Consider the following 11,918-nt stretch of genomic DNA (forward strand, 5'->3'; position numbering starts at 1 on the left):
GCACAAGACGGTTGCGATGGGGAGATACAGTTATTTAACCCTTTCTCCCTCTAGTGTTTTACTCTAATAAATTAAGCAATATTTTTGTCCTATTTAAAAAAAACACCCTGTACTTTTAAAAGTAAAACATTTGTTGGTTGTTTTTACATTAATTGTAGGTGTACATCAATCTATCGTCCATTGTCTTACCCCTTATTATCTAGAGCAAACTTGAATATATTTCGAATTACAAAGGACAATAAAATATTTGAATTGATTAAAAAAATAGCTCAGAAATAAATGTCTATTTAAGTACGGCCCAAATTTAGATACAAAAGAAGTTAGCTTACATTTGAGCTAAAAAAGTATGATAAAAAATGTTTTTAGCATTAATGTACAAAAGCATGCTTTATTTGCTATTAATATACCTTTTCAACTAGTCAAAACTTATCTGAAATTCACGAAATAGTCTTTATTGAAGTGCAAATTTTAGCTATAATGAAAAAACTTACTAGTTAGTATACATAAATAAGTTAGATTTAATCGTTTAAAAAGCTGTAAGTAGCTGATTTAAGGATTACATTTAGGCGTTAAGGCATAAGGGGTTGGGGAGGGGACAATAGCAGTAAAAGTAATCTACAACACTGTTGTTTACAGGCTTTCAAAGGAAGAATATCACATATATTATAATAAGCTTCTATTTACATTCGATTTCAATGATTTATGTCGACTATACAGCATGAAATAAGAGTGTTAATGACTAACGTATTATTGGCCTTTTTTTAATGAAATTATAAGTGCCGACTATTTACTAATAATGATAATCTTAATTGGTTAAAAAGTTAATGACCAAAACAGTTTTCATAATGACCATTTGGTGAAAATCAATTATGAAAATAAAACAACCGAGCATTTAAAAGGCATTTAATTTTTTTCAAATGACTTTTTTTGTTCTTTCTAATGTGTGGGAAGCTACTTTGGATTTTTAGTAGCAAGGCTATTAAATAATTTGAAATGTCCGTCTGATAGACGGTTGATTCTTTGCGAAATTCTCCATCCCAATGTACATCTAGTGTATGACTTTCTTGGTCTGTTGGTCTATCGGTTATGTCACAAATGATATATAAATATGTTTACCAATAAATGTTTCCTAATTTTCTGATTTTTCATCCCATTAATAGTGCTGATCATCTGATCTATAAGTCACTATGTCCGTTAGTCTATCAGTGATTTTTTGTACTTCGCTACATTTAGATGTTGTCATCCTTGTTTCTTTGTTTAGAATTTCATAAACTTAGAACTGGACAATAACAAATATGTCCATAGGTAGCGCAGCTGCAAAAGTTTTACCAAAAGGCAGGGATCACAGGGGATAAGACATTTGACGATAAATTTACATCCCTAATGATGATAAACAAAATATCCCTTTTGTGGATTAAAGTAATCGATTGTATATTTTACACATTACTAGTTTGGAACCAACCAATCAAAACCCAAAAATTTAGAATTCGATGTCCTCTCATTCCCTTAAATTTTTATTATAACGTTAAAAGAAAATGTATGAAATGTCAGAATGGCTATTTTTTCTATTAGCCTTTATTGTCGATATAAATGTATGTCAGGGCCGACGGCCAAGTGTAATTTTAGAAAATCTTTGCTTAATTCCAAGTAATCTTGTTTTAAATTAGGAGTTTTAGCAGGAAAGGATAATGGATGATTAATTTATGTTCCCTAAAAAAATCTTTGATTGTTGGTTAATTTTGGTGAAAAGAATAGGCTGTAGATTTTTCAAGTTTGTTGGCTATCCATCTAACCCTGATCTAAAGTAAGCTTTACTTTGTTGAATCATGATTTAAAGAATTTTATTTTGCCAAGTGTCATTTTTAGAAATTTTATTCTTTTTGGGGAAACTTTAATAGTTAAGCATGAACCGTAATGGGCTTTTAGGCGTTGGTAAAATCTTAGACTCCACGTTGTACCAAAGATGTTAAAAATTGAACTAATTGCTGCTAGATTATTCTCTTTACTCCATTAGTCACAGTTGGGGAAACCGATTAATATCCGATGGATTAGAACCTAATGAAAAATTATGTATTGTTTGTTCCAGTGTTGTTGCTTCGGTGCTTGGGCGCTTCGGGGCCAACAAACCTGGAGTTAATCTTATATTTTTCATTTCACTATCCACGGTAAGGTGTCTTCAATACGATGAGATAAATAGATATTGCCCAAAAGGAAATTCAAATCAAAGTCAAACTTTAAAAAAGCAAGTTTCTCAATGAGACAGTATTTATTGTTTCAGACTTGTTTTAAAAAATGCAAAAGAAAATTAATAAAAGGTTAGACAGCAATGCGGATAGTTTGTTGCCATTTAAAAGTTACTATAAATTTACGTTTTAATAATGTTGCCAAAAAGTTTTAAGAGATATTTTTCCACAATTTTTCATCCAGTCAAAAAACTGACACTTTAGAGTATTTTCTTTAATTTAAAAAAACTTTATAGATAAGCAGTATAAAGTTTTTCTTAGAGATTACAAAAACATATTTTTTGACCATTTTAATATAGTAAAATTTCTGGCCATAAACATAAGTTTTAGTTTAATTGGACTATTATGTCAGTACATATTTTTATTTGGCATTTAACATGTACATATTATTCGGTTCAATCCTTCGAACCGACAATGGGACCACACTCCCCCCCCCTTCTTTCCCTTGTTTTTACCATAACCTGCGGGACTTATTTAGTTAATTTTGGAATATCGATTCCTGAGATAATTGGACACAATCTTGTAGACAAAGCACCTCTATAATTAAGTCTTCAAATATAAATCTTTACTTAAGCAACTTTAGGGTAGATTGATTTCAGACTTGATAAAATACTTGATCAGCTGGGTTGAAACATTGAATATAGGCTAGGCCTTATATAATGTGAAATTGATGTTTGCTTTTAAGCTTTGACATTACATTGATTTCTAAAGGGTAAAGTTTAAATTAGACATGCTGTAATTTTAAAATTTCAATATAGAAATAAAATAGATAACTTTTCATTAGGACCAAATTAAACATTTAATTAAAGAATATAAAACTATCTATCAACGAAAAGCTTACATGAAAATTTAGAAGATTTTTCAAAATGTTTTTTGAAGATTTTTATTTATCTAATTTAAAAAATCTATTGGTGATCTTTATATAAATTTCTCTTGTATTTAGAAAACTATAAAGTAAGATAATCATAGTTCTAAGAAACACACCTAAATGTTAATAGGTAATAAAAGCATTCTTATTTATTGAAAGACTTTAAAAATATTGAAAATATATATTTAACTAAGATTCCATCTAAAGTTTTTTTTTCCCCTGAACTAAAATAATTTCAAAATATAAAATACCTAAAACTTTACTCTATTCTTACTATATAATACTTTAATATTTTCTGTAACAATAACTTTATTTTGATCCTTAATAAGCAACCTTGCTAAATCAAAAATAATAAATAAATTTATAAAATCAAATATATATTTCTAAACCAAAGAATTAATTTGATAAATCTTTGGATAGGGGGATTAATTTCAAAGAAAGAGACATAGCAATTAATATAAAAAATTTTCTCGTATTTATTCGAATCCGGTGGATAGGAACCGGTTCTCATCCAAACGAAAAAACTATGTCTAGCATCTTATTATAAACGGCTTTCTACGAATATAAAAATGTACAATCATAAGATTAAAACCAGTTTTTTTAGCCCGTGCCTTCGGCGCCTAGAGGCTAAAAACTGGTTTTAATCTTATAATTGTACATTCTATATCCGCGGAAAGCCGTTTATAATACGATGAAAGAAATAACTATTAGCAACTTTTCTTTAATGACAACATTAGTCATTTTATTGTATGACGTCATTTTTTGTTGGCACTTTACACTGTTTATAATAAAAGCAATAGACTTTGTATCTTTTTTTATAAATATCGAGGGAACAAATTTTTTTTCTTTAGAAGCGTAATCCCTGCCCCCTGGCTTTATTTATTAAATCATTTCCTGCTGCCTTTTCCTTTGGGCAATACACACACAAACACCCACATAAACACACACACACACACACACACAATCGCCCAATTATTTTCTAACTGTATTATTGTATTTTGCAATACAAACAAACCATAGATAGATAAAGAAATGAAAGTAGATAGATAGAATATAGAAAGAAAGAAAAATTGATAGATATATAGTTGAGTCATATGCGCGAAATTCATAGTATTATCATGGGGATGAAATGCCTTGGTATAAAACAGGTGCAATTATTACAAAGATAAGTTAGAACTTCCAAACAAAGGTCCTACAATTAAATGGTCTATATAAGTTGGGATGTTAACGCCTTTAAACCCAAAACAATTCTTGTTTTACGTTGTTATCAGCTATTCCCTTGATGAAATTAATCAGATGAAATTTATGTTGATCTAATAACAGCAAAAAAAGCCTTACAGGAAGGAAGGAGACATCGGGCTCTAAAATAACCGATTGTCAAAGTTTTTACAAACACATTATCTCATTTGTTCCTTTACTACTTTTTTAAATTTTAAACCGATAGCTTTAATCTACAGAGGGGGTAATTTTGTTGTATCACCAATGGGGATGTACAACAGTTTATCGTCCATTGTCTTATCCTTTAAGGCCACCTGTATAATTCCCTAACTGTATCATTGTATTTTGCAACACAAAACAAACACAAACAAATGTTCATACAATCTGAAAATTTTACAAAATAACAAATGGTACATACTGCTGATATGTCAAATGCATCCCATTGAAATTGGAAAGAAGTCATTAGCGTATCAGTGTGTCGAATATAAGTGTGTAATTAACACCTTTTTAAAGCCATATATTGACCATAAATTGTAAGTGCAGTGTAGTTTTAAAAATTGGCGGAAAAGTATAAACACCAAAACTATAACACTGCATTGAACACAATTTTCTTTTGTCAAAAATTTGGGTATTCCCAAAAAACCACAAAAGTTTATCATTTTATTAGTTTATGGCATATCATGACTGAAATATTCTCAATGTATCATTAATTTAATGACATTATGACTAGAAATATATTGTAGAAAATTTTGACAAGGAGAGCTGTTTATTACACTAGTTCCCAAAGCTTTACAATAACCCTTGTTATTCGTTGTTAACAATTTTGAGGACCATTAATCAATTTTGATTGATAGCTTTATTATGTTAAGTGTCCACAAGTTTCAACCACTAATTGTAATCTACAGAAGGGAAAATTGTGTGTATTTATATTGGGACTGTACATTAATTAATAGGCCATTGTCTTATCCCTTTAGATCCCTAATTCTGTTGACTTAAGAGTTTGGAACGTATTCATACCAAGGATCAAATAATTGACATAATTCAATTGTAAGAACTGGATAAAAAAGGTCAACTTTTGGGGTCACATTTTTATACAGTTCAACATTTTTACAACAAATTTTCTGTATAAATCCTAGCCTAAAATTTGGATAAAAATTCTAAATGAAAAAAAGGAGAAACACTAAATAGACTAAAAACTTGTATATATGCCTTAGGTAACTTACATTTGTTAAAGTTAAAACTTGGAATATGAAAAGTTATTTATAATTCTAATCTACAAAAAAGATAAATCTTTCACATATTTCCCATGTATAAAATTTATAAAATTGAATCTTTGGTAAATGATTTATAATAGGGGAAAGAAAGGACTGTAGAAGACGTTTTACACTTAACTTTTTTGCCTCTTCGCTAAATAATTATAACACTCTACTTTTGTTTTTAAATATTCGATTTCGTTCTTTCTTTTATTTGTTGTAAATTTTTTTTTATATAAAGAAAAAAGAGCTCTTTTGTTTAAACGTTTAAATGATAGGTTACATAAGAAGGTTAGGTTAAGTTGGGCCAGGATAGGTCACAAGGATTTGTTTCATTTATTTAATCCCGTTGTAAATGATATTTAATAGTAAGATAATTAATTATTAAAGGACACTTAAAATATATTCTTGAACGATGGCTATTCTTAAATGTTTTGAAATAAAAGTGAGTTAGAAATATATTTTTAAAAGAAAAATTCTAACTTATGCAGTAATTGAAAACCTTTTAAATTTTTTTTTTCTTTTAGAAGAATCAGCCCAAGTGCTCGCTCCCCTGCCCCAAAGGTCCAGCGGTAACGCTGCTCTAGACGCCCTCATCGCCACTGCCCAGAAGGATGATATCGTCGAGGTTCCCGCCGAGGCCCCCGCCGTTCAGGAGCCCGCTCTGCCCGCCGTTGTTGACGTTCAGGATATTCCCCTTGTGCAGGTAGGGTTGTCTTATCATTAGTATATGAGTGACATACAAAAGATGTTAAAATGTACCTTTCTCTATTTTATTTAAACTAGCGGATACGCCTCTAGCATCAACGCCTCTCTAGTTTAATAGAATTACTTAAATATGTCTTGAAATTTGAATCTGAAATAGCCTAAAACCATCCCAGGACCTTTTTGAACCTTACCTAAAATTGAGAACCCAAATTGGCTCAATAGTTATTTAGAACATAAGCTTCATACAAAAACACCTTACTGCTATATAACTTGATATCTAATTAAGGGGAAATGTTTTGACACAAAAACGGGTGCAGGACAAAGGTTACCTAGCTTAAAATCTGTTTGGGGGGTAGAGTCAAATCATGGTTTATATGTACTTAGTAACGATGACCTTTCTTATCCACCAATAGTTTTAAGGGTAAAATTGTTTATCATGATTAAACTTGGATTGTACAACTTTTTTGTCTATTGTCGTATTCTTCCATAGTAAAATTGTGTCTTTTGTAGCTTTCAGCTTTGTAATAATAGGAAATATAGCTATGAAGTTTTAATTAAGAGCTATTGCCCCTTCCCCCACCCCAAAGATTAATTCTTATATACCCTTATAATGAATTTAAGATTAAAATTGTTATGGATATATGTTAATATTCAGTAGTAAGTTATGCCAAATTAAATCTAAGATAGTGACTTAAATAATTCAAAATAATCAGAAAGACATTACATACAAAAGCCTAAAAATGTAAAAAGGATTTAAACATGAGAAAGTTTTTGATGGTTGCGTTAAAACAGTGGTCAAAGCTTGCATATTTTTTAACCTGTTATAGTGAGAGGTGGTTTTAGGTTTTTTCATTAATTTTGCAGAATAATTATCTCCGAACCCAAATGAAGCATCCCTATTAAAAATATTAAAACTCATGATGAAGATAAAATTCAACATTCTTATTGCCAACTTACAGATTAGATCATAAGACGTCCACACAAAATTGTTCAAAAACATTTAGTAGCGAAGATACTCTATAATTCATTTTGTCCGTATCTGTCTGTAAAGCTGTGGTAGAATAGAATTTTAAATAGGAGTTACATACGGGTATCAGTTAGTGGCTGATAAATTAATGTACTACATCCCCAATGATGATGTAAAAACTACCCTTTCTGTAGATTACAATTAGTAGTTAAAACGTATGGACACTCATCTTAATGAAGCAACCAATACAAATTCATTAAAAGTCCCCAAAGTTGTTAAGCCATGAATAAGAAAACTTTGGGGACTAGTGTTAAAAACAGCCCATTGTCCCCTCATTCTCTCTCTCTCTCTCTCTCTCTCTGGGTTACATAAGATCACGTAGATTCTTTTAGTCAATTACCATCTCCTGTTCTTTGTCTGTCATATAATTTGCAGAATGGCAGTAACACCAAATCAAAAAGTAAAGCAGTATTAAATTAAAAGTCTATGAGTGTTTCAGGGAAGGTGGGACATTGTTCTAAGTTAATATACAGCCCTCTCCTCTCCTATAACTACTAAAGAGAGAATTTTGTGCATTCTATTCTCTTATCCTTGTATCTCTTAGGCATTCCTATGGAACACAGTAATAGTGTCTGACTGATTATGACGTAACCAAAAAAAATTAGCCAATGAGAGGGCACTATAAATTTTACCATTGGTCAATAACGGCCTCTCATTGGCTATTTTTTTTTGTTACGTCATAATCAGTCATACACTATTACTGTGTTCATTCCTATGATAAAATAATTGCAATTAATTTTTATTTATCTATTGCAAATATGTTTTTTTAAGAAAAATCTTATTGCATAATTTGATTCAATAAACTGGAACTCAAAGTTTTATAACCACGGTATCATATTCGTTGGCACAAACAATTGGGTACTTTTATTTAATTTTGATTGTTTGGTGCCAAACTAGTAATGTCTAAATTTTTCAACCAATAATAGCAAAAGGCATAATTGTTGATGTACAATGATTTATCGACTGATTCTTTTCAAACCTAAAATTTAATGGCAAAAACATTAATGTTTGCAAAATTAAATTTATTACTTAATAATAACTTTTATTTTAAATTTAGGAGGCAGTGACCCCTCTGAGAGCCCAGAGACCCGCCGGTAACAGACGTCGTGTGCCTGGAGTACCCCGCCGTCGTCGCCCCAGACCTGAGAGACCTGTTGCTGCTGATGGTGAGGCCGCCGCCGAAGGACCTTCAGCTCCCCGTGGCCGTCCCCGTGGAGGCGAACAACAAGAGGCTGTAGGAACACTGGAGAGATACTCTCACAAGAATGATGATGGTAGCTTCACCTTTGGATATGTCGGTGCTGATGGCTCCTTCAGGGAGGAGACACGTGGTGTTGACTGTATCACACGCGGCAAGTACGGTTACATTGATCCTGACGGTGTTAAGAGAGAGTACACCTACACCTCTGGTCTGCCCTGTGAAATTGGAGAGGATGGACAACAGCTGCAGAACGTTGATAACGGCAATGAGATTAATGTTGAAGACCCTGTTGATCCTCGTGAAAGATTCCGTCAGACCCAGAATGTTCAGCTGGCCGAGAATGAGATCCCTGAGTCCGCCAAGCGTCAGCGTGTCAGAACCCAGATCAACAGAAGACCCGCCGTTGAAGCTGCCGAGGCCCCTGAACAGCCAGCTGCTGCCCCCATCCAGCAACAACCCTCTGCCTTCACCAACTTTGGAAATTTCAATGCTGCCAACGCCAACCCCAACCGTGGCCAGATCCCCCAGAGGAGACCTATCCCTAACAGAAATGGAGGTGATGCCCTGACCAACCTGCTGAACATTGCTGATGAGAGTGTTCCTGCCCAGGCTGCCCCTGCCATTCCCCAGAGGATCCAACCTGCTGCCCCTGCCATCCCACAGAGAATTCCTGCTGGATCTTTCGACTTTGACTCTGAGCTTGAGGGTTTCACCCTGAACAGACCTTCCCTGACCTTCGAGGAGAACCGCAACAATGGAGAACAGCCATCCACCTCCTTCCAGAGCCAGCTTGTGTTCAACCAGCAGACTGGAACCTTCCAGACTCAGCTTCAGCAGAACATTCCCGGCAGTGAGAGCATCAACCTGCAAAACGCTGCTGCTCCTTTTGCTGTTGCCTCCACCACTACACCTGCCCCAGCTTCCATTGCTGACAATGACTTTACCCTGACAACCAGAGTTGCTTCTCCCACACCTACCATTGGTACACCTGCTCCTGCTTCCAGACCTACTCAGGCCAGCAATGCTGGTGTTGTGCCCGCTGGAACCTTCAAGCTTGACTTTGAGCCCCTGAACATCCCTGCTGCGGCTCCACTTGCCCCAACCCAGGCTCCTGCTGCCACCACCTTCAGCCTGCCACCCAGCCCAACACAGCCAGCTACTGTGCGTGTGCCTGCTCCTACCCCTGCTGCACCCCAGCCAGCTCCTGCTAGGCCCCAGCCCGGACAGAACACCTTCTTTGTGTTCCAGCCCTTCAACCAGGGAGGTCAGCCTGCCCCCAGCCCAAGACCTGCTTCTGATCCATTCAACACCCCTCTGAACCCCAACGCTTTCAGAATTATTCCTGGATCCCAGGGAGCTGCTCCCCAGGCTGCCCCTGCCGGAGCTCCTCAGCCTCAGCAGTTCTTCCAGCCCCAGCAGTTCCAGCCTCAGCAGTTCCAGCCACAAGCCGGAGCCCCAGCTCCAGTCAGCCTTCCCGTCCAGAGACTGCCAGTGCCACAGGCCGCTGCCCCACAGAGACCCGCAGCTCCTCCCGCCTTCCAGCCCCAGCCTCAGGCTGCCGCTCCTGCTCCTCAGGCCGCTCCCGCCCCTCAGCTCCAGTTTGGCTTCCAGCCCGTGATTCAGCCTCAGCAGGGTCAGCCCCAGGGAGCTCCTCAGTTAGGTCAGCCCCAGCCATCTAGGAATGTTCCATTCACAGCTTTCAGAACTGGTACCCCTCCTCAGCTCCAGGTAAATTATTTTTCCTCTAAAAAACATTGATATGAAAACGGCGGGAAAAGTTTAATTCGAGAATAATTTCAACTAATCAAGAAATTTGAATTTATTTATTAAATTTAAAAAAATACTTTTTATTTCCATGATTATATTTAATTGTTTTTTTTTTGACAGGGATAAAGAGATTTAAAAAGTAAAATTTGAATATAAAATAAAAATTTTGGGTAGATCGCTTAAACTTAATTTATATACAAAAGATGGAATTTTGTTTTACATTAATTAGATTCCAAAAATTCAATTCCTTATATTCCATCTTAATTGATATTTATTAAGTTTAGGTTAATTAAGAATCGAAAATTATCGCAGGGTTTGAATTTGATAGAGCTATTAAATTTTTCAGGCCTTCGCCAACCAACAGACTATCCAAGGTTCCCCCTTCCAACAGCCACAGCAACCCTTCCAACCTCAGCAGCTGAGCGGAGCCGCCCCCGCCGGCGCCCCCGTGCGCTTCATTGGCGGTGCCGCCCCCGCCCAGCTGGGAGTGCCCCCGCAACTCCAACAGCCCGCCGAACAGCCAAGATTCGCCACTCCCGGCGGTGCCGCCCTCAGGCCCGGACAATTTTTCCCACAGGGCAATAACGCCTTTTCAGTGTTTAACCCCACCCAATTGAGAGGTGCCTAAAAAGCCATATTTTTTTCCTTTTTTCCCTATTTTTCCCCTCATACCTGATAAATTATAATAAAATTACAACATTTTTATTGATAGCTTTTAAAAACATAAAAACTATCAATTAAAAATGATGCTTAACCCAAAAATATAGAAATCCTTAATAAAATCAAACAAATATTAATATCAAAATGGCAAAGTCATAGAAGGACTAAATCATTTTACATACATATTTACATTAAATGGCTTCGCCTCTCTAGTTATCTTTTTTTCCTTGTTGTCTTATTTTATCTCGTATTTTATGCTCTCCTATACATTTATAGATTTTTTGAGAAATATTTATTTACATTTTTTATTGGTTTAAAATTGCAAAAATTTTAAACAAAAAAAACTGTAAATAAAATTTGAATGTATAGGATAAAAATAAATGAGTAATATCCGGAAAACTTTAAGTCCGGTGATAAAAATTATTTTGCCGGATATTTTGTTATAGAAAAATTCGACACAGCCCCTCCTAAGCTTCTACTCGTCCTTGTTTGTGCAATATATTCAGATATTTTGCACATTTTTATACTTGTTCCTTGCCTATTTTATAAGTTTAACTTAATTCTGTATAAATTCTTGCCTTTTTTTATTTCTTGATATTTAAAAGATATATGTAAGAGCATTTATTTTTGTATCCTAAAGGTGTAACAAAAATTTTGGAGTTATTTAATCAAACAAAAACTGCCTTCAAAGACCTTTACCACCTACTTAACAATATATAAACCTGCCTAAATTAAGTTCCTAAAATGTATATGATATATATTTGTATATGTAGCATAATATATATTAATATATCAAGCATATATATTTAAATCCGGAACTTGAACAGACGTTAAAATGTTCTGTTTTTCCTCTCGACCCCAAAAAAATGGGGGGTTGCCTTAAAATGGCCGTAGCTGAAATTACAACGTTATATGCAAAATAACATTTTAAAAGCTTTGGATCAAAAACAAAAATTGCAATTCTAAAGAATGG

General features: G+C 34.6%; 1 protein-coding gene across 1 annotated transcript in view; it reads left to right on the plus strand.

Annotated features, from left to right (window-relative positions):
- Nucleotides 1–11,584, plus strand: part of LOC145304594 (uncharacterized) — a 33,385-nt gene extending 21,801 nt beyond the window's left edge. The window contains exons 4-6 of the mRNA XM_080146513.1: nucleotides 6,110–6,288; nucleotides 8,375–10,246; nucleotides 10,632–11,584. Of these exons, the coding sequence (XP_080002639.1) occupies nucleotides 6,110–6,288; nucleotides 8,375–10,246; nucleotides 10,632–10,913 (2,333 nt within the window). The 3' untranslated portion in view covers nucleotides 10,914–11,584. The remainder of the gene's footprint in view (nucleotides 1–6,109; nucleotides 6,289–8,374; nucleotides 10,247–10,631) is intronic.
- Nucleotides 11,585–11,918: the final 334 nt, after the last annotated feature.

Source organism: Acartia tonsa, chromosome 13, assembly GCF_053477335.1.
Source record: "Acartia tonsa isolate MP-2025a chromosome 13, ASM5347733v1, whole genome shotgun sequence".
In the NCBI taxonomy this organism is placed as follows: Eukaryota; Metazoa; Arthropoda; class Copepoda; order Calanoida; family Acartiidae; genus Acartia; species Acartia tonsa.